Source organism: Zalophus californianus, chromosome 2 (genome assembly GCF_009762305.2).
Source record: "Zalophus californianus isolate mZalCal1 chromosome 2, mZalCal1.pri.v2, whole genome shotgun sequence".
In the NCBI taxonomy this organism is placed as follows: domain Eukaryota; kingdom Metazoa; phylum Chordata; class Mammalia; order Carnivora; family Otariidae; genus Zalophus; species Zalophus californianus.
In genome coordinates, this window is record NC_045596.1 from 142,861,683 (window position 1) to 142,889,051 (window position 27,369).

Genomic DNA, 27,369 nt, shown 5'->3' on the forward strand with positions numbered 1-27,369 from the left:
CACTTTAATAATAATAGCAGTCAGCCTTTACTAGGGTCTGATTGGGAGACTCTTTTCATTTATTCTCTCCTTTAATCTAGCAATCCCATGTCATAGGTACCATTATTGTGCCCATTTTCCAGATTAGGAAACAGGTCCAGAAAGCCTAAGTAGCTCACAGAAATTCAAGGAGGAATGACAGGGCCGTGGTTGTAACCTAGGTATCACTGATTGCCAGAGCCTGTGCTATCTGGAGGCCATTCTTTCAAAACCATTTGGTGCTTCCCGAGAGGGAAACAATTAAGTAGTTACTCCCCTTTGCTTCAAATGACAGACAGCAGCTCTTTGGGTGTTGATATCTTTTAAAGATCTGTTGAGCATTGACTTTGCCCCAACAGTTTACATAGGCTATATCATTGAATACCCCCAATAAACAAATAAGGTAGGTTCTGGTATCCCTATTTTCTGGCACAAAACCTCCTGTTCTCTCCTGCCACCCAGCATTGCCTCTGTGGCCACAGGGGTTGACATTTTCAGCTTAACTGTGGCATATGACTAGGGCCAAAAGAGATAGCCATTTGATAGTTGCAGGAAAGAGAATGCAGCAGAAGTACAAAAGTGGGGCTCTACTCGTGGATGCCATCGCTCATGGTAGCTCTCGTCAGCTCTAGACCTCTATTTCTTATTCACATAGATAATTATTTCCTTTAATTAAATTGGGAGTACCACCTGAAGTTCCACACAAATAGCATATGCGTGAGAATCAGACATTTCAGGCGGCCTGGGTGGCTCAGTCAGTTAGGTGTCTGCCTTCGGCTCAGGTCATGATGGGATCGAGTTCTGTGGCGAGTTCCCTGCTCAGCGGGGAGCCTCCTTCCCCCTCTCCCTCTGCCCCTACCCCCTGCTCCTGCTCACACGTGCATGTGCGCACGCTCTCTTCCTCTCTTTCAAATAAGTAAATCTTAAAAAAAAAAAAAAGCAGAGTTATTTCTTTTCTAATACCGGCTCTTCCAACTGAATATCACTATTCAAATTACTTAGTCTCTCTGACCCTCAGTATCCTGATCTGTAAAATGGAGGCAGTAGTACCTATCTCCAACTGTTGCTGTGAAGATTCAATGAGAACGCCTGTGGTGTGCGTGGCACAGCACCTGAGGTGTATTGTTAGTACTACCCTTTAAATGTTAGCCGTGTCCCTTTCCTCAACTCCCTACCTGGTACTCTGTATTACTAAGTTGTGTTTGATGTACTGATATGATAAGGAGCTTGAGTTCTGAGTTGTGCCATCCACGGTGTCACATATATGGAGGCAGTACTGGGTAATGGTTAAGAGTATGATCCCTGTAAGCAGACTGATGAAGTTAAAATCCCTGTTCTTCGATTTCCTGTGTGACCTTGAGCAAGTTGCTTAACTACCCTAGGCCTCAGTTTCCTCCTCTTTAAAATGGGTGTAACAATGGGTACTTTTCTCAAGGAGTTTTTGGGAGAGCTGAATTAGTTAATATAAGCAGATATAATATAGAAAATCACTGGTACGGAGTGAGCACTCGTTCAATGTTTTTATTATTATTACCTGTTATCTTTGTGGCCTTTTGTAAGCTTTTTAAAAAATAATTGGTTATGGTTAGCTGTGCAGAGTGAGGCCGTGAAACAGATTTTCTCCCTGTAAATGGGGCTGCTCACAAGAGGCCCGTGAGAGGCTGAGTGCTGACCTTGGCCCCATTAGCACCGTTTTTCTAACCAGCTCAGGCACGGGGCTGTAATGAGGATTATTGAAGTAACATATGGAAAACTCTTAGAGTTAGCTCTGGGGAGAGGAGAAGGCACTAAATAAATAGAAGGAATTATTAAAAACAAGGAGACAACCTCACAGGGATGCTGAGCCTTGTACGTTATTTGCTCTTCTAAGAAGAAATTGGGGCAGCAAGCCACCTTCATCATCAGGTGACAAAGTGGACTTCTGGCTGCTCTTCAAGGGACAGCAGCATGTAGCTTCACCTAAGCAGCTCCTAGGTCCTCTGCAACCTCTCCCTGACGGTAGGCACCTCAACCTTGCCACAAAGACTTTGGAAGAAGGAAAAGGGCCAGGGTCCCATGCCAGACATCATGCCTGCACCCAGCCTTTCCCCACTGGATCTCCTAGTCGCCAGGGGGCTTCCTTGCCGAGAGCTGGGAGGTGGTACTCTAAGCTAGAGCCCACAGACCAGAATACTGATGCTTAATTCCCTTTGGTGCCGGTGCAGATGACTCCGGGGCCACCAGCAATCTGCTTCCACAGCAGGACTCCAGTCCCCGTCTGGGCCAAGCCCAGGGCTCCCCTGCCAAGCTTTGACAAGTGTGCAGAGAGCACACAGCTCTGTAATTTTGGAGATAGCAGTCCATCAGTCCCTATTTACAACTTTACCACCCACCCCTGACACATTATTCTCTGCAGAACCAATGCTAACACCAAAATGAAATATACTTAAAGTGGTCTCCAGGTATCACTTGTGAAATAGTGTATATGAGGCTTCCAAGAATGAATCAAGATCTGGCCCACCGCCACCATATAGCTTAAGGCCTCTGGTTTCCCCTTGATAGAAGTGGCATAAGATTAATTTCCATGGCTCCAAGCAATGATTATAGAAACAGCCCATTTCCCTTTGCCACAAAATAAATAGTATCTCAGCCGCAATATCTGACGTTATGAAGTCTCAGAAGATCAGGATACCTATGTAAGTTTCATCATTCAAGAATTCAGAGCACTGAACGACATGTGACTTTTATTTACACTTTTCTGGTAACAGTACAGTTTAAAAATATAGATAACTTCTCCACCTAATGATATAAATATGCTAGGATCTCAGTCTTTAACACTACTAAATTAAGGTATTTATGTTAACACATAAAACAATACTTATGCATAAAATATTGTGAAAACATAGCCCACCCTCAATTTGCAGAGCAAGAACAGTTTGAGAAAAAACAAAATGGAAAGGTCCACCACTCAAAAGGAAAAATAGTATTCGTTCTCTCGTGCATTCCTTCACCCAGCTTCAAAGGTGCCACGCTAATCATCAAATATGAAAAGAATTGAACTCCGTAGCCTTTTAAACATAGAAGTCTTGAAAAGTAAAGATCAAAATTATTTTCTCTGACATTTAAGATTTTAGAAAGGTCTAGTTAGGTTAGTTAAGTTCCTTAGAAAGGTTTGGCAGACTGCATTGACTACAGTGCAAAATATAATAAAAAAGGTACTGTGGCTCCGTTACTGCGGTGGAATATATTTTTCTCTTTCTTCAGAGATCAGGATTAGTTATTAAAATATTTAAAGAAAAAGATGTTTCTAAGGCTGCTGTGGAGGCAAATCATAACAGGAGATCCCAATAACAATAAGCCTATGTGCGAAATGACCTCACGAACATGGAACGGGGGATGGGGGGGGCACACGGCCTCAGAAGTAGTTGGGGAAAGAAAGCCCAGGCAGGTTTTTGGAGGCCCCCCCCCCCACCATGTAATCACTCTATTCCAGTGTGCTTCTCAGATTAAGGAACTTCCGTGCATTTAGCACTTATTTTTTAAAATGGCGTATTTTCCTTATTTATTCAAATCGTACACTTAGAACAGGCATATCATTCCCTCTTTTGCTAGTCTCCCTTTCTGTCCATTCAGGTCCTTCCCTATGGTGTTGACAGCTTCTGAAGGTGACTTGACATGAATGCTCTCCTGTTTTTTGGTTTGTCTGCTTCTTGTAAAGAGCTAATATGCTCCAGAGAGTACCAGAGGCTGTTCTTAACCAACAATCCTATAAGCTACTTCTCTTCTGCTTTTCCTATTCACCAGAGCCCCCCTGACATCTCAGATGAAGGCAAATGCTCAACAGTTTGTAAAAACTACTACAGAAATGCTCACAATGTAATAGCCGCTTAAACTTGAAATCTGTCCATATGCATTAGAAGCAGCTGTTTTACAGCCTGAGAGAGAAAAATTAGAACTCTGTGGCATAACGGTGGGAGAAAATGGGCCATTTCACTGTAGAGAGAGACTTGAAATCTAAAGTAGGTCATAAGTGAAATTTTTTTTTGGTCTCTATGAGTATAAATTAATCTGAGAGAATGCGTTCGGGAAAGAAAGTGTAAATTCTCTTTGCCCAGAAAGGTGAGAGATTTGCCAGTTAGTCCTAATAAATTCAACGCGGGAAAAGGAGCCCCTTTGGAGATAGGTGACATGATGCTCATTATTAGTGAATGTCTTGGCATGCACACTTTTGCATCGAGGATCTGCTTTCAAGGTCTCTTCGTGAATGTTCTTTTTATGTGCTGCTATCTTTTTTCTTACACAACCTTGGTGAAGAACACTGGACTGTTGTAGCCTGAAATGACCTCACTCTCTTCCACAGCTACCTTACCTAACGTAGTTTGGATCGCTCTTGCTGTGTTTTGCTGCCTTCAATGCGCCGCCCTCTCTGAAATTATTTTATTTATGTGTTAGTTTAAGGGTTTATTGTCCCTCTCCCCTGCTGGAGTACACGTTGCGCATGTGTAGGCACATTGTGCTCTTCTCCTCCATAGCCACGTCTTCATTTTGCTTCATAAAGCAAAGATTTTCAAGATCCAACTCAGAGGATGCTGAGGGGTTGGAACTTAGGTTCATTTGACCTCTGCAAGCATCACTTCATGGTTAAAAGACATTTTGTTGTTAGGACACTGACTCAGCAGAGCCAAGAACTTTCCTATAAGCTATTGCTTGGTCGTTAGGGAAACACAACAGAATACAGCCTTAACATGTCACATTCTACAGATCCTCATTATGATACACTGTGATATTTTTCACCCACTGTCTGAAGCAAGATGAGATAATCCCTGGCTGGTGTGAATTTTTTTTTTTAGCATCTTTTTTGCATTAATAGATTGAGTTTTAGGATTAAATACTTAAGTGTATAGGACAACATGCTAACATTTGTGTTCTTTAATTAAGTCCATTAAATTCTTAGTGTGACTATGATTTTAGAAAGTACACAGTGGCTCTCATAGCAGTGGGAAGCTTCATAAGGGCAGGTGTTAACAAACATATTTATAACCCAGATCAAGTGGAGGGACTCTCAAATAGGCAGAAAAGGAACAAAAGTAGAAGACTAATATGCAGTTGCAATACCTCCAGAGACTTTTTTTTTTTAAGATTTTATTTATTTGAGAGAGAGCATGGGGAGAGGGGCGCAGGGAGAGGGAGAGAGACAAGCAGACTCCCCGCTGAGCGCAGAGCCAGAGGCAAGGCTCGATCCCAGGACCCTGAGATCATGACCTGAGCAGAAAGCAAGAGTCGGACGCTTAACCTACCGCACCACGCAGGTGCCCCCATCCGGAGACTTTTCTTAATCTGCTTTCTGTGCCCTCACAATGTACCCTTCCCTTAGCTTTGGTAAGAAATAACAGCTGGCTAACTTTTTTGAGTAAAATGAATCAAACCCCGAGCCAAAGGTTAGATGTGCGTCACTGTTTAATCCTCCTAATGACTTTATGAGGTGGTACAAATAAAATACAGTTAAAAGACCCCAGTAGTTGATGAATGATGAAATGATAATGCAAGTATCTTTTAATAGAACATAATTGCCCTAAAAAGCATATCTTTTTCTCCCCAGCTTTTAAAGTGCTGCATAGATTGGATATTCAAATATTGTGCTTTTCTGTAGGTTTCTTTTTTTGTACATTTTAGTAAGTGTGACATCTATAAAGTAATATTTGCATGTGGTTTAAAAAATCTACAGGAAGCTCCAGGATGAAAAGCGAAACTTCTCTGTCTTCCCTCGGCATCTGTCCCTCCTCTCAATATAACCAAAGTTTTAAGTTTCTTCTGTAAGTAACTCTCCAGAAGTTTACTGTTCCATCAAACACTGTGGTGATATTACTGGACAACATAGTTTTTGACAGCCTCACCTAACGTTACTTTTAAAGGCTGCATAGTATTTTCTTGTGTGGAATACCATAATTGAATTGCTGTTTTTATCCTCCCTGATGGGCATGTAGGGCAAAATGAGTGTTTTTCTATTACTTAAAAAGTACAGAAATGAACATGCCTATACATACATGTTTCATGGGTCTTTGTGCCCTTGTGTGGACATAGCAAAGCATAACTTCCCAGCGTAAAACTGCTGGGCCAAATGCATGTGTATTCTAAATGTTAGTGGTGCCAGATCCTCTTCTTAAAAGGTCATTATCAGTTTATATTCCCTAATTAATTTCAACAGTTTTCAATTTATAGGAGTCTTATGTTTTAAGTGTATTCATTTTCCATTTAGATGTTCATATAGCTCCCACTTAGAAAACTCCTTCACCCACGTCCACTAAGCAGCCTACAAACTGCATAATCATATGTGTATAATAATGCTGTCTGCATATTCTTTTCTTTCCTCCTTTATGTAAAGTATATACATTTTGTTGAGGGTGAGTGTGGAGGAATGCCTTTTCAGGGTCACTATTTATTTATTTTTTTATTATGTTATGATAATCACCATACATTACATCATTAGTTTTTGATGTAGTGTTCCATGATTCATTGTTTGCGTATAACACCCAGTGCTCCATGCAGAACATGCCCTCTTTAATACCCATCACCAGGCTAACCCATCCCCCCATCCCCCTCCCCTCTAGAACCCTCAGTTTGTTTCTCAGAGTCCATGGTCTCTCATGGTTCGTCTCCCCCTCCGATTCCCCCCGCCTTCATTTTTCTCTTTCAGGATCACTATTTAACTTACCTAATTGCAATTCAAAGATTGATGCAAGAAGGCAAAGGATTCAAGAGTGAAGTCAATTTTTCCTGAAGTTAGGAATAAATCTATAAATTCTGGTTCTATGAACTGCTGAAGAATTATTGTGTAGGGATCAATAAATCACTTCTAAAGCAGTGTTAGAAGACTGTTCCTTCTCCTCAGTGTACTAGTTACAATTATATTATTAGACTCCAGGGTGCTGGGCAAACTCATTCTTGTAGCTTTTAACATTGCAGTAAATGACCTGGCAACAGATTTAACATTTTCTTTGTAATGTCCAGAATTAACTCTCTAGTTACTGGCCAGAAAATTTCTAATCCCACCAGAATCTTATGGCTATTTGGTACTTTAGTTCTTAGTCACTTAGAAATCCTAATGATGCTTCCTTTACAAGAAGAAGAGGTCGGAGAAAAGGGAGGAATGTCTACTCCTCCTCAGTGACATGAGGGTAAATTAGAGAAATGGGAGGTCGGGATTATCAAATATCTGCGTATTATGTATATTGACATCTTATCCAGGAGAGTTGCCTTTGAACAAAAAAGTAAATAGCTAAAAACAGTGATTCTGCACAACCAGTTCAAGGGCTGTTTTGTTGTTCTTTCTCAACCCTGAGAATAGATGGGATAGAGGCAGATGAAACCCCGGCCAGAAGCTGGAAGGCCAGCACTCCCTCCAGAGGCTTGGGTCTGAGGGTGGAAATGTTGAGGAAGCGGATGGAGCTCGTGAAGACTCATACACAGCATGAACATGGCAGGGAGTTCCTTCTGTAGAGAACAGGGCTTTTCTCTCCCAACAGATACTTTTATGTGTGTGCCAGCCCCACGTAGAAATCATGATTTTTCTTCACTCCTTGGTTGGTATGTGATTGTTTTCCAAGAAGAATGTTGAAAAAATACGAAAGGATATCAAAAAATGGGGGAAAAGGGAGGATGTTCAGAAAACTGTCAAAACATATTTGCAAAATTTCATGAAAGTTATTCTTTAGTTCGATGACAGAATTTTAAAGAAAATTTCTTTGAAAGGTCTCAAATATGCTTATGAAAACTTTAATCAATTAACATTGCAGTAAAAGACCTGGCATTCTGAATCAATTATCCATCCAGTTCTTGAATTCTCTCTACAAGGTTCCTGCCTATTTACCTCATTGGATTTGAATTTTAGTACATGATTATCTAACAGACATTTTTAGAGGTTCTACAATCCATGAAATAAGGCTAAAATGTGAACTTCACATTCTAAAATGTGAAGAAAAAGTAGAAACTTTACTACAAAGCAAGTTAGTGATGAAAATGATTACATTTAGAAAGTCTTTCTTTTAGAGGAAATACTCTAATGTCACCTCTTGACCCAGCTTTTTGTACAAAGTATGAATCGTTTTAAAAAACGTATTTTGTGGCATCCCTGGCTGACACAGTCGGTTAAGTGTCCGGCTCTTAGTTTGGACACAGGTCATGATCTCAGCGTCATGGGATCGAGCTCTTCATTGTACTCTGTGCTGAGCGTGGAGTCTGCTTGAGATTCTCTCTCTCCCCCTCCGCTCACACACTCTCTCTCTCTCTCTCTAAAATAAATAAATATTTAAAAAATATACATATATCCTGTGACCATTTGCAAACATGGAAATGTGGCATTTTGTGTGCTGAACATAAGCTCCATTTAACAGCTAATAGATCCCCAGTAAACCATCCTAATTAAAAAGCCCTTGGAAACCTCAAGAGTTATCTTGATTAAATTAGGCTAATCTAGTAAATGCATCATAATTAAGAGGATTATGCCATTCTTTAGTATTCAGCACACCGGGCATTAAATGTTTTGTCCCACTTTCGTGCGTCAGCTGTCAGTTGTTTGCTAAAAGAAAGATCATGGTACCAGTCCTCATAGACTCTGAATCAATTATCCATCCAGTTCTTGAATTCTCTCTACAGGGTTCCTGCCTGTTTTCCTCCATCTTCAGCATAGCTAGTGATGGGGAACTCACTTGTTCCAATCTATTCCATCGTTGGGCATATGGAATAATTTTAGTCATAAGAAACTGCAGGGAATTTCTTTAGATCCTTCAAAATTGACCTAACCCAGGGGCACCTGGGTGGCTCAGTCGTTAAGCGTCTGCCTTCGGCTCGGGTCAGGATCCCAGGGTCCTGGGATCGAGCCCCGCATCGGGCTCCCTGCTTGGCGGGAAGCCTGCTTCTCCCTCTCCCACTCCCCCTGCTTGTGTTCCCTCTCTTGCTGTGTCTCTCTCTGTCAAATAAATAAATAAAATCTTTAAAAAAAAAAACCCAATCTGGAGGGACACTAGGATATTCTTGCTCAAAAGAATTGAGAAAAGGCACGAGTGTGGAACAGCGTTTACATGTGGCCTTGAACTCCCTCCACCTTTTTCTAGCACAGAGTAATTGTTTATTTTCCCAGTATCTATAAATTGCCAAAATGATAGGTAGGATAGAAAGGCTTTCTCCCAGTGTACACAGCCTGAAAGGAAAGAGTGAACTGTTGGCCAAAACTCTTCCTTGTCCCGAGAAATTCTTGAGGAGCCCCCAGGAGAGAAGTGGCTAAGGGAGAGATCATATTCTCTAGATGTCCTGATAGACAAGTAGTGAGCTCTGAGAATGAAAATCCTGCTCCACAAGACAAATTTTGGACATACTGTTCTTTCCAGGCCCAGCAAACACACGTAGCCATTATTATGGGTGGCATTTTAAAATGACAGAAACAGGTATTTTTATTTGCTGTGCCAAGTAAAGGAACTATTAGAATTTCCTCTAAATAGCAAATATCCTGTGCTAAAGCCTCCCCACCCCACCCCCCATCGCATACCACATAATAGTTTTAGAGGTTAGTTTGGTTTTGTCTTTTGCCAAGTCTTTAAGTGCCTCTGAAGTCAATTTTTTTTAAAAGTTGTGTATTGTGCCATCAAGGTAGCTTTGGGGCATGTAGGCTATAAGCACTCACTGGTGGAATGTGGCCAGGTGGTGGGTGCTCTAATTCTAATCAGAAAAGAGAGCTTTTTTCCATCATGAAAAATCCCTCTTTTTCAAAGAAAAAGATTTAAGCCTGTATCCAATCATAACATTAATTTTAACACTTTAAAAAATCAAGTCTAATTGGAACGCAGTGCCAGCCTGAGGTAATTCGTTCTGAAAAAACCAACTGAAATGAAACATGCCAGTTTATTTGTTATTCAAATAGCCAAATAAAACAAGGTATAATTAGTCCTGACTTCCTGTTCTTGCTCAGACACCTGAGGCCCCTCCCTGCTCCAGCTCCACACACCCAGGATCAGAGGGGAAGCAGTGGAGACAGCTTTCTTGGGAAATGCCTCACTGTTCTACAAGCTCACAAGTATGTATTTGATCCAAATTGTTGGGAGGAGGAGACATACTGTTTAGAGAATTAACCTGTGTGCATCAGAATCAGAAAGGCTGTTTGCAAAGCAGCACTTGCAGGGTGTTTGAGACTCTTTGAGTAAGTTGATTCAAGGAGAGGTCAGATGTTTAATTCAGCTTTGTGTGTGTGTAGGTGCATGGTATGGTGGTGTGTGCGTGTGTGTGTACAAAATGTGACTCAACGTTTTGATGAAAACATTGACTAGTTGATGGGATAGTTGGTGCAGGGCCCATGAGCACTACCTGCTAACAGTAGGATTCATTCTATACCTAATTTCTCATTGTGTAATTCAAACAGTTCCTTCCTTGCTGGATACTTCATTTATTATAGCTCTTCTTGGAGAGCTGGCCTCTAAGTGTGGACATGTAGAAGGAACACAACATAAGAACGAGGGAAAAGCGTTGAGAAAAGGGGGTGGCTTTGATATGAGTTAGCTGGGAAAATCTTGGAAAAGGAAAGCAAACAAGTTTCTGTATGTTGTTACTGACTGACACGGCCAGTGTAACTTTGCTTGCACTCACACTCTGTTGTTCATGTTTGTTCTGCGGTTCCTAGGGGACCACACTAGCCAGGCTTGAACATCGTTAGACTAGACTGGGGCCAGAACATTGTGTGAGGAGGCCACCAAGCTCCCCTGTGCCTCAGTCAGATGGTCCACCAAATCTGATGAGAGGCTGAAGCGGCTGCCCTTGCCTGCTGAGCTGGATTCAGCTGATGGGGCCTCATCAAGGAGTGCAGTGTTAGCTGAAGGCTCCTTTGGAGAGGAGAGGAGAGGGGAGGGGAGGGAAAAGGGGAGAGGAAAGAGAGGAGGGGAGTGGAGGGAAGGGGAGGGGAAAGACCTTGAATTCTGAAGTTGCAGCTTTTTCAGAAAGAAGGATAGTCTCCCTTCATTCTCTGTCCCCACTTTCATCTGTTTTCTCCTCCCTTACCTAATTGTGATTAGCCGGCAGCCCAATTAAGGCAAGAAATTAAGGTACTAATAAACTAAGAAAAATTGTAGATGAAATCTTCTGTACTTTGATTTGGGGGAAAGCTGTTCCATGGTCGAGGAAAAAGTTGCATTCAATGTAATTGCTTGTCAAATGCAGAGAAATCACTACCGGGCTTGCTAGCAGTCCATACATGACCTGTTTCATGTGGGTTTCTGTATTTATGTAGAGTTGAAGACACCAAGAGGACTTGTTCCCTATCCCTACTTTGGTTTTAGTCCTCTTTGGGTTTTGTAATTCTGAGGTAATCGTTGTCTCTCAGTGGACAAGTTCCAAAAGCCTAGGAGACTGACAGCATTGTCTAATAAAACATCTCCCATTTTATTTCCTCTGGAATGCACTCCAAGTTACAACAATAGCTAGTAATTACCTGCCGTAACTGTAACAACAAAATAGCTGAATATGCACCTCTCGCTGTCTTATGTATGCAGTTTCTCCTTCTCAGGCTCTCTCTCTAATCCATTCTTTCCCTCAACGCTTTGAAGGCTTGGAAACATGCAGTACAAATTTTCACAGTATAGGTAACTTTGAAGTGTGACTTGTTAGGTCATGCTGACTTAGTTATGTGCCTGCATAGAGGGTTGGTAAGGACGAATCTATTTTTAACAGGTGTATCGAGAATCTGTGAATGAGTGACAGGAAGGTTGGGAACCTTTTTTCCCCCTCAGACTGGGAAATTCACTTTTGTCTACTCCTGGGAATGAATCACATTTGCAGAAAGTCAAAATATCCACTAAAGCCAAAATCATGTTTTCAAGGGGGCTCTTGCAGTGAAGTGTAAGTAGGACAACCGTACATTTTGGCTTAACCTGGCACAGTCCCCATTGGTTCCTGTAATTATGGCAGCTTGTTTCTTTCTCAGCAATGACCTGACTTGAACGTCATCTTAGACATTGACACTGAGCATTTTTCAAAGGGGGGGAAGACCCAAGTAATTTCAGGTGCCATGGCAAAATGGCTGCTTGTCCAAAAAAGGAAGAAAAACAGAAAATTCTTAGAGTTAACAGTCAAAGATAGATGGGAGGTTTGCAGTCAGCGTTTCACATTGATTGCTGTCTAAGAAAATAATTCATAAACATAGACAATTAAATCAGGCATGGCAAATATGTTTCAGCTCAAGTGCCAGATCTGTCTGAACAGTAGTGGTTGCCCAGAGCACCGCTGAGAAGGACTCTGAAACTAAGCCTGGGGCCAGTAGGAAAGAAGGTTTTGCCTTGTTACTGATGTCTGTCATAAGCACTGGAAGAGGTAGGTAGTTGTAAAAGGTAGAAAATGTAGGCCAGGTATTAAATGTCACTATTTTGTAGAATTAGATGGGATCTTAGTGATAATTCAACCCAGTGTTTCCCAACATGTAACATTGATGCTTCAACATGATTCTCAAAACATGTGTTCCATAGGCAAATAAGATTGAGAATGATGCCTGCCATTTTTCTCTCTTGGAAATTTAGTGTATATCGGCATGGTCAAAGTTCTAGAAAGTTCTGTAGTAAAGGCAGATGTTTAACTTTGTTTAACCTGTTGCTCCATGAACCTATTGGGCCACAGAACCCTTTCTCAGTGGTGTCTGTCAACTTGATGCAAAACTAGTTTCTCAGGACACATTTGAGGAAACACTGGTCTAGTTCATTCCTCACATTTCACAAATAAACTCAAGCCCCGAAAGAGAGAACAACTGGATTACATTCAGCTTAGCTGGTCTTTTGACCAGGTAAAACCAGAACCCTGGGTGCTGATTCCCAGCCCCAAGGTCCTTTCTACTACATCACCAGTGTGAAAAATACTGAAAACAATCTTAAGATTTTAACAGCACAAATATTTAGTTGTAGATTCTACTTGCCTACTTTTATAGTTGTTTTTTAGGCGTACTGATTAAATGCTACATGCTCCTGGTGTCTAGATATGAAGCTACCTCTTATGGCCAAAACTAGATAAAAGTCATTTTAGAAGTTCCTTTTTATTTGGGCTACTTTTTCTCCCCCCACTCTGTTTTATCTTTTTTTTCTTAGGACATAAAGTGATTATGAGAAGAAAGAATTGGTAGACATGAGTCTGGTTTTGGTTCAAAGGCTATTTTATCATTTCCTGGGCTTTGAATTTCAAAAAGTCAATCTATTTATTGGTCTCTTTTCGACTAGAAGGTTAAAGTACATCTGTTGTCCACACAAATTTAGCTATTGGCCTTCGAGCTAAGCAGTCATGAAATTATAGCCATAGTAAATTTAGACGAAGACTAATTTCACTTTGGTCTGCCTATAAATCCACATGACAGAATAAACATGGTGTGTCTTGTGGTTAATGTGAACACATGTAAAAAATTAAGAAATACTTGGTGACAAGACAAAAAATACTCCATAAAAATTAATTGATGTTTAATTGAGGATGTATGAAATACAATATTTACAGATGGCCTGACTTCAAGCTTAGGCATAAATAAAATTCATCTTGGGCATAAGTTACCAATTTTGGTGAATCTCCATTTCATGGCAGAGCACTGCTGTTCCTCTGGGAGAAAGGAACACCTGGAAAATATAACCCTTGTTGAACCACTGATGTCTCTGGGTTTTTGTTTTGTTTTTCTTCCCTACCCTTGATTTCCACTGTAACAGCAGTTAAAAAACTAGTTTCTTCAGTTTTCTTCAATCATGTGCTTCTGTGAAGTCGTGTGGCTGCTTGCACTTAGGAAGAAGGGGGCGGCTGTGGGCTAAATTTGCCTTCCTGTAATCATTGATATTCCTTTGAAGATAAATGTTTCTAGGAAGTACAAATCAGTGGAGTTGGGAAGCAAACATAGAGCTACATCTTTCAACGTAACTTTGTTTCTCCATGAGCATAAGGAAAGTGACATGTAGGAGAAAATGGAAACTCAGCTATTTTTAAAAGTTTTATTTAATGAGCACCTCATTGTTCTATTAACGGACTCCCAAGATTTACCATTTTCCTTAGAGTTGGAAAATATTACCCAAGATTTATTGATGAAGCTTTATAAATTTGATAAATTGATTTTTTTTTTCATTTTAAAACTTGTTCTTGTTTAAAATACAGGGCATAGAAAACTTCCATGATACATGGTTGTGGTTCAAGAAGAGAAAGATACTGAAACCATCAGTCATAAAATCTGTATTTCTGTTTACATGATGGTATTAGAATAGGTGGTACTAGTCAACCTCTAAATGAAGTGATGCCATATGTGATTTTTTTTTAAAACAAAATATTCGTATACCATGCTGGGTAGTGTATATTCTACTTTTTCAGTGGATGTGTTAGCTCCTTTCATTTAGCAGTTGAATTTATTGTCCTAAAAATCAACAATCTTGCCCTGTCTTGGAGAACCAGAGTATTCTGAGCTTTCCCAGATGTACATCCCCCTCCAAAATACAGTTCTGAGCCCCACGGCCAGTTGTCAGGGTCATAAGAGAGGGAAAAAAGGAAGGTCACATCAGGGAGGTCAGTTTTAAAATTCTTTTACACTGCCCAAGAATGGAGGCGATTGTTGGTTTTCAAAGGCAGCCACTTTTTCAGAAGCAGCTGCGATCCCCCTGATTTGAGTTAGTTACCCTTGTGACCCCTTTTGATCCCCAACCAAGCTGTTGGTGTGACGGCAGTCAGATGGAGCCACTCTCCTCCAGCAGTGGAGCTCTGACCAAATCAGAGGTTACGTTTAACCTCACCTTGAAATGTAGAAAGTGAACAGTTAAATATTGAACTTTTCTATGTAAAACACCTTCTTGAATTTCAATCCTACTGTGTCCTGCTGGTGCCATAATATGATCCTTGAATTTTTGGCACCATCTCAGTTTTAGGCTGGAATGTTTGACAAATCCTGAGAAAAAGATATTATACAACAAGAAGAAATACATACGTTAAAACAATGTAGGTTTCAAAATCCCAGCACAGGGTAATATAAAGAAATGGGCCATCTTACAGAGCTTTAAATACGACAGTCCTTTTTTTCCCCTGTTATCTTTTGTGAATAAAAAAAATTTCAAGGCTTGTGAAGTTCATCAGTATTATCCCTTCTCCAGCAAATTAAGTGCAACCTATGTATTCGATCCAAAGCAAGCTTAATCTGTAAGGATGAATTTATAACCAACTTTTAAAGATTTTTGAAAGCAGTACATGCTTCCATGTGATAGAAGAGCCTCCATTCATTGGATGAAGTGTATTCATCATTTCCTAGGTCTATAGTTGGGTTTTCTTCTCTACCTTGCCTCCCTACTAGTCTCATAAAATAAACCTAGTTTAGCTGACATCTGTACCCCCAGTCAGTTTCTGAATTTGAGTCAAAGTGCAATAAGCCCCTTGATGAATGAATAAGTGATTGATTAATAAATGAATGCATGAATATGACTCTATCTCCTAACCCTTTTACATTCTACTTATAATTAATGCAAGATTATTTTCATGCCCTGTTGATGACCTTATAATCTGACAACCAGTCTCAACTGGCTTACTCCTATACGAGCAACTCTTAAATTCTTTTGAATGAGGGTTTACTACACTGATTTTTCAGTGTTTGTGTCTCAGCTCCCCATTGTATGGCAGTCACATTGTTGCTTACCAGCTCCACCAGTTTAGAGAGTAAGAATCAGTAAACCTTGTTAAAATCTGTTTATATCCATAATCAAACGTTTGATGAAAGATGAAATTGTGAAATTATCTGGATTTAATTGTTCATGTTCTTTTTTTTTGTATTTATACGTATTTATACGTAAATGAGAATAGCCTATATCTAAAGATAAAATGAAAACTATTTCACCAGGTTTTTGGGAAATAATGCCATATTTGCAAAGTACATGGCATATGAGAGGCATTGAATAAAAATATTCACTCTCTCTTGTTTTGAATTTATATAAGTCCTTATGACTGTCATAGTTCCCAGAGACTGTGTCCTCATCCTAACTATGGGATTGGAGTTATATATTTTAACCATTTTTATAGTTAAAATGAAGTATGGTCAAGGTCTGCTTGAAGTTGAAATTCATTAGAAGTACAGAATGGAAATGTAGATAACTGGATTTTGACTTTCCAATATACTAGGTAGTGTTACCCATTAGATCAATGGCTTCCAGGTATAATAAATGGAACGGGGAAAAAAAAAGTCCAGGGGTGTCCTCAGGTGGGATTTTACCTAAGTAGACTCTCTCAACTATATTACATACTTCCGCACATGCTCTCTCAACCAAACCCTTTCCCCAATCCTATAATACAAATAGCTTCCAGGATCTGGAGGAAAGGGAGGATGTATCTTCCAAGAAGGGACCACATTGAGCATGGCAAATGTGTTTCATTAGACTTCAACTTCACTTGCTTTGTACCTTGCCCAGACAGCCATGCTGAGAATGCTGAGACATCCGGTCTCACTAGCAAAGGATATTCACATCAACTAGTGATGTCTGCCACAGGATATGCAAAGAGGACAGTGTCCTTACCCATTCTGTGCATTTACCAAGCCTGTGTTTTGTCCTATTTTGTAGGCCTAACATTGTAGCTTGTCACACCAGTGTTGCTTTTCCTAAGCATCACTGGCAACCAGAATTTATTTTTTATTTATTTAATTTAAATTTTAGTTAACATATAATGCAATATTGGTTTCAGGAGTAGAATTCAGTGATTCATCACTTACATACAACACCCAGTACTCATCACAACAAGTGCCCTCTGAATACCCATCACACACCTAGCCCATCCCCCACCCACCTCTCCTCCAGCAACCCTCATTTTGTTCTCTATTGTTAAGAGTCTCTTATGGCTTGTTTCCCTCTCCTTTTTTTCTTTTCCCCCTTTCCATATGTTCATCTGTTTCTTTCTTAAATTCCACGTGAATAAGATCATATGGTATTTGTCTTTCTCTGACTTATTTCACTTAGCGTAAAACACTCTAACTCCATCCACATCATTGCAAATGGCAAGATTTCTCTTTTTTGATGGCTGAGTAATGTTCCAGTGTGTGTGTGTGTACCATATCTTTATCAACCAGAATTTAATACAGGAAAATTTCAGATCAAAATTTAGTCAACAAACCTGAGGTTTACTTTTTCTTTGAAGAATACTAAATGTTTTGAATCCTTTCCAGGAAACTGGTAGAAGTATGACCTTAAAGAAATCTAGCAAAACAAACATGCCCCGAGTACATCTCATCCATCTACTTTGTTGCATCAAAACTTTAAATCTCCAGGATTCTCTTAGGTTAGGCAAGAAAGTGATTTGTATTTGATCTGCTCCGTAAAGAACGGACAAAGTTGATTTCCTCTTTTGAAGAAGATTATTTTGAGTTTAATTTTATGCTTTTTAAATACACTTCAGTATGAGCAGGTGAGAGTAGATACACTTCTCTCTGTATACTCCTCAAGACAAAAACTATAATAGGTACTATTTCAACTATTTGTTCAATCCTTTCTTCATTTGTAAGCTAATTCTTTGGTTAGTTCAGTGCTTTAAAATGTAGATTTTATTATTATTCAGGTATGATGAAGCCAACAGATTAGGACTGGACTGCCATTGAAAGATATTTTGTTATTCACAGTTCCCACATGTAAAGAGCATGCTATGCCATGGGGGACCACAGGGGGGTCACCAGGTGCCTCCTGTAAGGGGTCAGAGAGGTGGGGGGGGGCAGTGGGCATGGGCAAGAGCTTTACCGTAGTTTCCACAGGAAGGAGTGGGTGAAACAGGGTAAGCACATTTAAGATCAGCTGGTTTGAATAATTGCAGCAAACTCTGTGGCCTAGGGGCTATTGTCCCCCTAGTGTTTTGCTCTCTGGTTCTGGGGTGATTAGAGCAGAACAGTAGTGGCCCTGAGTGGGAGAGCCCAATAGAAGAGGTGGTGGGGATGTGGCTCCAGACTGATGAGCTTTCATATGAAAGGTGTGCCCAAAGGAGTCACTTACTCTCTTTAAGAATTGGCTAGCCCTGGGAAGGGCAGTCTTTCTGGTATCAGCAAGGCCCAGATGTCTAAAGCCTCAGAATTACAGAAAATAAAAAGGCATAGTTAATATATTCCATATACCAAACATTGTGCTGGAACATATAGCACACTTATTAACTTAGTGAATTAAGTTAAAAAGACCAGGTCTCTGCCCTGGAAGAAGTTACAGGATAGAGGGGCACATGAAGAACTGATTTCCGTAGAAGGTGGAAAGTTAAGTACATGGTAGTGATAAAGACAAGGTGCTAGGTCCATTGACACATTTAGGGACCCATCGTGGAGTCCTTATAACCTTAGAAGCTCTATTATATTTAGTATATTTCATAGAAGAGAAGCCATTAATTACTTGGATCTTTCATCGAAGAATTTTCTGTGTCATTTCTGGAAATACTTTAAATGCAGTCCTAAATATAAAACCCTTCCATTTCACCAAGAACCTTAGAATAGTGAAACTTTACAGCAATAAAGTCTCATGTCCTCATATATGTGAGGAACCTGAAGCCGGAAGGCTAGCTGAATTTCCTAAAGTCACAGTTGAGCCTCTTTGCTCGGCCATTGCTAGCTCCAATGTGCAAATGGTTCCAATCATAAATTAAACACACATTTATCTAAATATTGGCCAGGAACCATGCTGCCCTTTTTGTTGCTACAGGGAGTCTGCCATCTAAATATTTGCAGTTTTTCCCCCTCTCGAGTCACACCCTGTCTTACCACATTTTAACAACATAGAACTGGTCACTTGACAGGTACTTATATCAGGAACAATCTGACTTTCCCTGAGAGTGTCAATGCAATATAAATGACTCATAGTAATTTGACGTATTGCTGAATTTGGACAAATTTCATCTTTTCTCTGCACTATGTCTTCTGTATGTTACAATCTGAGATGCTTTTTTAAATTTTATTCATGGAGCTGGAGAACAAATAGCATGAGTGCTTAGAAAGCAAAAACCAGATCAGTCTAATGGTTTGTAAGCACCAACCATTTCACCATATGCAATTGTTGAAGACCGGATGAACCACTTCAGAAGACAAAAATAGGTGTTAGACTGTCACAAAAAATGCAGTGGTTGCCTTAATCTTCATTGCTCAGATTATATTTGTCAATTCATTTTTAGAAAACTGCAGATTCTATGGGATAAGAATGCTAGAAAAGCATTCTACAACACAGACATGACTGAACAACATCGGTAGATGCTAAATTAGAAAGAATCTCATGGTCAAATAAGTTGAGTAAATACTAGATTAGACAGTGTTAAATTTCTTCTCTGCAGGACTTTCAGGGCCTTTAATAAGAAAACATGAGTTGCAAACATCAAGAAGTGAGACATATAACATCTTCCAAATCTATTCGTCCATAGATCCTTCACTATTAGGTTTTTCATGGGAAGCATATTCCGAAGTAACGAGCAGCAGGTTGTATTTTTAAAGCATCAAGTATACAATACACTGTGGATCAGTAAAAAAAAAAAAAAAAAAAAAAAATTTAAAAGTTTTTTTCTGCAATGAAGAAGTCTATTTCCTAGGTGGGAAGATAAGGCATAGATACAGTAGGCCTCAAATAATGGTGTGAGGAAATAATACAGAAACTGTCACAAAGTGCTATGTGATCTACCTTCAAATGAAAGATGTTAAAATTTGTTCAGTACAGAGGTAGGAGAAACAGAACGTAATTTTACGTGCACTTATGTGCAAGGGAGCAGAAGTACAAGACACATAAAATATGGTTGCTAGGTTAAAGAAGTGAATAACTTAGAGGGGGAGCCAGGACTCAGTGATGCAGGATGGTATGGTACAAACCTCACAGACCCAAACTACTTAACCTTTGTGTGCATGTGAGTCACCTGGAGGATCTGAACTGATGGAGTAGATTTGGAATGAGGATCAAGATTCTGCATTTCTGATAAACTCCCCAATGATGCCGATGTTGCTGGTCCAAGGATCACACTCTGAGGAGCAAGAAATCAGAACAGCAGTTGGCAAACTTTTTCTATAAAGTGCAGATAGAAAATATTTTAGGATTTGTGGGCCATATACTCTGACGCAACTACCCACCTCTGTCACTATAATGCAGAAGCAGCCAGAGACAATATGTCAATGAGCATGGCAGGGTTCCAGAAAACAAAAACAAAAACAAAAAAAACTTGATAGACGCTGAAATTTGAACATTTTGTAATTTCCATATATCACAAATTCTTCTTCTTTTGACTTTTTTGCAAAAACTTAAAAATATGAAAACCGTTCTTGGCTCATGGGCCATATGGGGACAGGTGATGGGGCTGCAAGCTGTAGGTTTGCTGACTCAGGAGTTAAAGGACAAGATGCCACATTCCCTTGGGTAGCTGACAGGGGTTTCCTTATGAAGCACGTCTAACCAAAGCAGTTACTCTTGCCCTCTCTTAAACCTTCATTGTATTTTTCATGCTTAATTTTCCCTCCAAGTGTTGGTTTGTATCTTTTTCATGGGAGATAAAGACAGTCCTCAACTAGTTGCAGAGTTTACCGGGCTTTATTCTATTACCTGTAATATGTAAGGCAGTGCCTTCCACATAGAAGATGCCCAGCAAGCATATGTTCAGTTGAATTTAATCTGTCGAAGGAGCCTTTAGCTTGGCTTTAAGGAAGGTGCTTTGGTGAAGAGGGCAGGAGAAAATTCTCAGGAAGAGAAAGGATAGGCAAAGGAAGGTCAGCAAGTGCTACATGAGGACTAGGTAGGAAATAACAAATCCATGCAAATATTTAATAGAAACAGAGGATTAGTATAGGAAAATGATAAAAAGGAAATAAAATCAGGTCCAGGTATATGAATGGCTTCAATGACAGATCTGAAGTTTAGAGACTGATGTATGTGAGGAAGAGCTTTAATCTGATACAGAATCGAGGAAGAATCTATAATTCACTAGAGATGGTGAAATCCGTTAACTTAATCCAGTCATTTCTCATGGGTGAAGATCTGGTCTATGACTGTTGAAAGAGAGCAGTAAAGAAGGAACTGGAAGATGACTCTAGGCTGGAATGTTCTGTGCAACTTTTTGAAGACAAAGGAAACGGGGCACCTGGGTGGCTCATTCGGTTAAGCATCTGCCTTTGGCTCAGGTCATGATCCTGGGGTCCTGGGATCCAGCCCCGCCTCGGGCTCATGCTCAGCGGGGAGTCAGCTTCTCCTTTACCCTCTGCCCCTCCCCCTGCTCCTCTCTCTCTCTCCCCCCCTCGCTCTCTCCCTCAAATAAATAAAATCTTAAAAAAGACAAGGGAAATTACAAAATGCCCCAGAGTCAAGAAATACTGCTCTTCTCAATCTTCTCAGAAGTACTAGCTGTTGTGTTGCAGAGGATGCTCTGTTGGCAAGGTGGTGGTGATAAATGTCTTTTAATTCCCAAAGTCTTCCCTGTTCTTCTATGAGTAACCCATATTTAATTTTTAATACAGTTTCTGGAGTTTATACCCAGAGTATTAGCAAACTGGTTTTATTTTCAGATTAAATATAGATAAATACCTTAAACTATGCTACCTAAATACAGAAAAAACTTAGCCTTTGAAAAAAAAAAAAACTTAGCCTTCGAGATGCCATATTTTTACAAAAGGATGCAAAGTCCAAAGAATTTTATAGAATATGAGACTCCAAGGAAATCTGAGTACCGATCCGGAGGTAAATGGACAATATTGTCCCAGAGACCTCAGTGCTTCTGGTTGTAAGTGGCACATTCCTACATATTTCTTTAAAAATAAATCACATTTAAGGGAGGTTTTAGGGCAGCTTCATGTTTTTTTTTTTTGTAAAAATCCTGTTGAGAGTTTGAGGTGCTGGGGGAATAAGGCAAGTGTGAGAGAGAGCGTGCGTTAAAACAGTCTGGCAGCTTGCAGCCTCCTACACCGAGGTCCTGGTTGTTTGGGAAAGGCAAAGTGCTGACCAGCAAGAATGAATTACAGCACAACCTACGTCTCCCTACCTTGTGGAGGCCAGGCGTTCGGCTAGAAAGTTTTGTAAATACCAGAAATGTGGAAAGCATTAAATCTGTTATTGCTCAGCTGATCACAAGTCTTAGGGTCAACAAAAATATTGCTGCCTATGATTTTTTAACATGATGACTCGTTCCCCCTTGATACATTAGATATTGTGAGCATAATGTTTATATTTCCTAGTTTTCTTAAGGTCAGAATGATCAAGTTATAAGGGGCATCTATGATCATAAAACATTCTATAAGACACTTTGATTTCTGTTCCTTTTGTTTTGTAATAATGGTCTTTCCAAGTTTGACGATATCCTTTATTTCAAGGTTGATAAAACATACAAGATGCTTTACAAAGAAAACCTGGGGGAATTGTCTAGTCATTAATTTCACGGTCTAAAATGTAGCATTTCCCTCAGTAACATTGACATAGATCTTTTTTTTTTTTTTTTTAAATCAAATGAGCATCTTATTACAGGGCATTAGCCTTTTACTTCTGCTTTATTATTTTAAGCATCACCATTTCCTTTCTTTCTCTCCTGTCCTTTGACCTCCATTTGGCCTGCAGATGGTTCTGTGAGGGAAAAGAGCTACACAACACTCCTGATATTCAGATCCGCAGTGAGGGCGGGGCCCTCCACACCCTGATCATAGCCGAGGCCTTCGAGGACGACACAGGTCGCTATACCTGCCTGGCTGCAAACGCCAGCGGCTCAGACACCACGTCTGCGGAGGTGTTCATTGAAGGTGAGGAGAGGCGCCTCTGACTTAAAGGGGTGGCTACAGCCTGAGAGCTTGAGTCAAGCTTCACTGGGGAACAGGCTTTTCCAACACAAACAACGTAATGGTGTTGTGACTCAAACCTCATTTCTCCTGAAAATTTTGTATGAATTGAACGGTTCTGACACTTGGGCATACATCAGCTATGTCTAAGGTCAACATTTGTTCCTTTTAATTGAAAACGTTTCGGCTACATGAACTTGAACTTATTTAAAATACAAAGTGTCTTATTTTTGGTTTCTCTAGTGAAGAGAGAATGGGAACAATACCATGTCTATCAGTCAGATAGAGTCTATAGATGATTTAGGAAATCATTCATGGAAATGCTAAATGATTGAATATTTTAAATGTTCTTATTTTTATTCTGGAATTTTTTCTCTTTTGTTAAGATTCTGTTATTCTTCCTAAATGTACTTTGAACTTAGAATAACTAGGTGGAAAAAAACCTCAAGAATCAGTGTTGTATTGAAAAGGGGTAGGCAGAGAGTAGAATGTTTCTTTTGTTCTTGACAAGACTCAGCCTGTGGGAAATTAGAAAACTTGATGTGAAAGTATATAGTTTTAAATTATTAGTGCATTTTGATCAATACCAATAATTTAAGTTGGAAATGTTTTAAGCGCCACAGTGTACACATACTGTTTCTAAATCCATAAATTGGTGAGTACTCTATTAATTGGTTGCTTTTCAAAGTAGTAGTTAAAATACAAAAAAAGATGAAAATCCTCGAGGTCTCCACTACCTTACTCTTCATCTTTTTATGTTTTTTTTTACTGTTTAATTCCACCAAATTTCTTTATTATTTAAGGTAGAAGAAAGCAAGATATGAATCATAATTCATAGCTCTTTCAAGAATTGACAAAAAATGTAGTTTTAGAGAAGTTATTACCACTGACTGAAAGTATGTACCTTTATTTTTGATAAAAGGATCCTCTGCATTGTCTTTGAATGTAAACCTCTACGAGCTCCTCAAGGGACTTTGTCCTGTTAATGAAAGCAAACATTTTGTATAGAACAATAAGTAATACTTACATGGCACTTATAAATGTGCATATACTCATGCATAATGATTTAAACTTCCACGTAAGCCTATGAGGTATTAATAGTATCTCCTTTCTGTATGTGGGTAAACTGAGACCTAGAGAAGTTAAAGCAACTCTTTCAAAGTCACCCCAGGGATTTGAACCCAGGCAGTCTTGCTCCAAGGCCCATATTCTTAACCACTGTGTCATACATTTCAGAGTGCTAAATGAATGACAAAAAGACTTTTAAAATTTAATTAAGTTAGCAGTATTAGTCAAGGGGTGGGGGGCTGTGTTGCAAACTTCTTAAAGCATTTTAGAATACAATGAAAGGAACTTAAACTTGCATAAGAAAACTGTTTGCTACTGATGATCAGATATGCCTCCGAAATCCAAGTTCAGATAGAGCCTCTTAAAATTAAATGCTTTATTTGCTTTCAGCATTGCTGGAAATGTGGTGAATTTTCATGTGCATTGCTCTTACACTACAGATGTTATGTGAAATCACATTCAATTTAATAGGCTACCAACTGATTTCAGCCTGTGTTTATTAAGGCCCTACTATGTGCCAGATAATAAAGACCCATTCCCTGGCATCTAGGAGTTCCCAGTCTAACAGCAGAGATGGACACATAGGAAAAAAAAAAAAAACAACAATGTAAGTGATGTTATAATAAGTGATAGAAATATATAAAGTGTTACAAGGATACAAATTAACTTAAAAGTTAACTAGAATATATATATGAGATATACCTACTTTTATGTAATAAAAGAAAATATTTCTCTACTTCCTGAAACCAGTTTCGGTATCTAACTCTGGTAGACCTAAAACATTCACACCACGGTCTTTAATTTTATTTCAGTAAATTTGTATCTAAGTTCCTGAACTACCAGTCCTCTTCTGCCTTTGAAATCCTCCAGATGAGTTATCAGCAGGCAAAAAGTAATCACTGGTTCTTGGGGTGACTGGGTGGCTCAGTCGCTGAAGTGCCTGACTCTTGATTTAGGCTCAGGTCATGATCTTGGGGTTCTGGGATTGAGCCCCATGTTGGGTCCTGTGCTCAGTGGGGAGTCTGCTTGGGGATTCTCTCTCTCTCTCCCTCTCCCCTAGCTTGTGCTCTCGTGTACTCTCTAAAATAAATAAATAAATAAATATATTTTTTAATCACTGGTTCTATATACCATGCACATTTCATGCCAGAACCTCAACAAAGATAATGAATTTTTTCCAGTGTACAGTTTTCTACGTGATAACACTGGATTTACTTCGATAGCCAACCAGCCTTGGGGTATCTGTGAGTTCAGATGGATTGTGGGCAGAGTAAGAATAGCCATTAAGAATCAGTCTCTTACATTTTATTAAATCTTACTATAAATATTCTATACACATTTAAAAAAAAAAAAAAAAAAAGAGTCAGTCTCCTGGAGTACCTGGATGGCTCAGTCGGTTAAGAGTCTGCCTTCTGCTCAGGGTCCTGTGATTGAGTCCCACTTTGGACTCCCTGCTCAGCGGGGAGCCTGCTTCTCCCTCTTCCTCTGCTTCTCCCTGCCACTCGTGTTCTTGCTCACTCTGCTGTCTCTCTCAAATCAATCAATCAATCAATCTTTAAAAGAGCCTCCTGAGCCTGATATAAGGTGCTTTAGAAAACTGGCTCATTAGCCTTGTGAAGTATGGGTCATAATTAAAACAAACAAACAAACAGATTTCAGCATATTTTTATCCCAAAGAACAATTACAATTACATGTAATGGGAGAGAATTTCATGAATTCTTAGGCTCATGTTATAATCAAAAGTAAGGAATTTTTATTTTTACTTCTATTATTTTTTTTTACAGAGTGTGTGCATGCCGGGCGGGGGGGTGGTAGGGGCGGAGAGGAGTGGCAGAGGCAGAAGGAGGGAGATTCTACGCTCAGTGCAGAGCCTGACCAGGGTTTGATCTCACGACCCTGAGATCATGACCTGAGCCAAAATCAAGAGTTAGACACTTAACTGACTGAGCCACCCAGGTGCCCCAAGAAATTTTTATATTTTATTTTTTATATATTTTATATTACTCATATATTGTATATTACTCATATATTTTATATTACTCATATATATAAATATATATAAAATATATTTGTATTTTATATTTTTATATTACTCATATTGTATATTACTCATATATTTCATATTACTCATATATATATAAATATATATAAAATATATTTATATTTTATATTTTTATATTTTTATATTACTTATTCCAGGACTGAATTAGACTCAAACATATTGCTACTGAATTGTATCCTAAACTATGTTGCTGTTACTGTGACAGCATGCAGTCATTTGTGGGGTCTGTTGAGAGTAGGAAGTTTTTTATAGAACTTGAAAATCTCAACAAAACCTTAACTAAAAAGTTAACCTACTGGTTGAAAACTAAATTTCACTGTCTTACACATCAAGTTTTAGAAGTATACAAAATAAATTAGAGCTTAAGAACAGTAGCCAGTGTTTATTTAGCAGTAACTAGGAGCCAAGTACTGTTCTTGATTTTTACATGGATTATCTCATTTAATCCTTACAAAAATCACCTCCATTTTCTGGTTGAGGAATCGGAAACTCACAGAGGCTAAGTAATGTCCATGATATCTCTCACACACACCTGGGATTCAAGGATTGAAAGCCAGGTAGTCTGACTCCTGAGTCTGCCCTCTTAACCACAGAGTAAAATGCACATGAACTCATTAAAGATGGGGGCAGCTAGGAACCTGTGTGTTCAAGGAGCAGAAGGAAGTCCAGGAAGGTGATGGCCTGGAGAGTTCGGCCATGGCCAGCACACGTGCAACATAGAGCCATATGGTCACTGTTAGCAGTTTGGTCTTTATGCTAAATAAAATCATTAATCATGGAGAGTTTAAACTGAAAGGTCACATTATCTGATCTGTATTTTTTTTTTATTTTTTTATTAACATATAATGTATTGTTTCAGGGATACAGGTCTGTGATTCATCAGTCTTACATAATTCACAACACTCACCATAGTACATACCCTCCCCAATGTCCATCGTCCAGACACCCCGTCCCTCCCACCCCCCTCCACTCCAGCAACCCTCAGTTTGTTTACTGAGATTAAGAGTCTTTTATGGTTTGTCTCCCTCTCTGGTTTCATCTTGTTTCATTTTTCCCTCCCTTCCCCTATGATCCTCTGTCTTGTTTCTCAAAATCCTCATATCAATGAGATCATATGGTAGTTGTCTTTCTCTGATTGACTTATTTCGCTTAGTGTAATACCCTCTGGTTCCATCCACGTCTTTGCAAATGGCAAGATTTCATTTTTTGATGGCTGCATAATATTCCGCTGTAAATATATACCACATCTTCTTTATCCAGTCATCTGTTGATTGACATCTAGGCTCTTTCCATAGTTTGGCTATTGTGGACATTGCTGATATAAACGTTGGGGTGCACGTGCCCTTTCAGATCACTGCATTTGTATCTTTGGGGTAGATACCCAGTAGTGCAATTGCTGGGTCATATGGTAACTCTATTTTCAACTTTTTGAGGAACCTCCATACTGTTTTCCAGAGTGGCTGCACCAGCTTGCATTCC

The 27,369-nt window shown here is 39.4% G+C and overlaps 1 protein-coding gene across 10 annotated transcripts in view; it reads left to right on the forward strand.

Moving 5' to 3' along the window:
• Positions 1–27,369, forward strand: part of PALLD (palladin, cytoskeletal associated protein) — a 415,834-nt gene that overhangs the window by 151,646 nt on the left and 236,819 nt on the right. For 5 of the 10 annotated variants that reach the window (XM_027599249.1, XM_027599250.1, XM_027599254.1 and 2 more), the window contains one exon: positions 22,545–22,723. In XM_027599249.1, the coding sequence (XP_027455050.1) occupies positions 22,545–22,723 (179 nt within the window). Of the gene's footprint in view, positions 1–9,958; positions 10,064–22,544; positions 22,724–27,369 lie in introns of those variants that run through there. The other 5 variants (XM_027599246.1, XM_027599248.1, XM_027599251.1 and 2 more) reach the window with 3 other exon arrangements.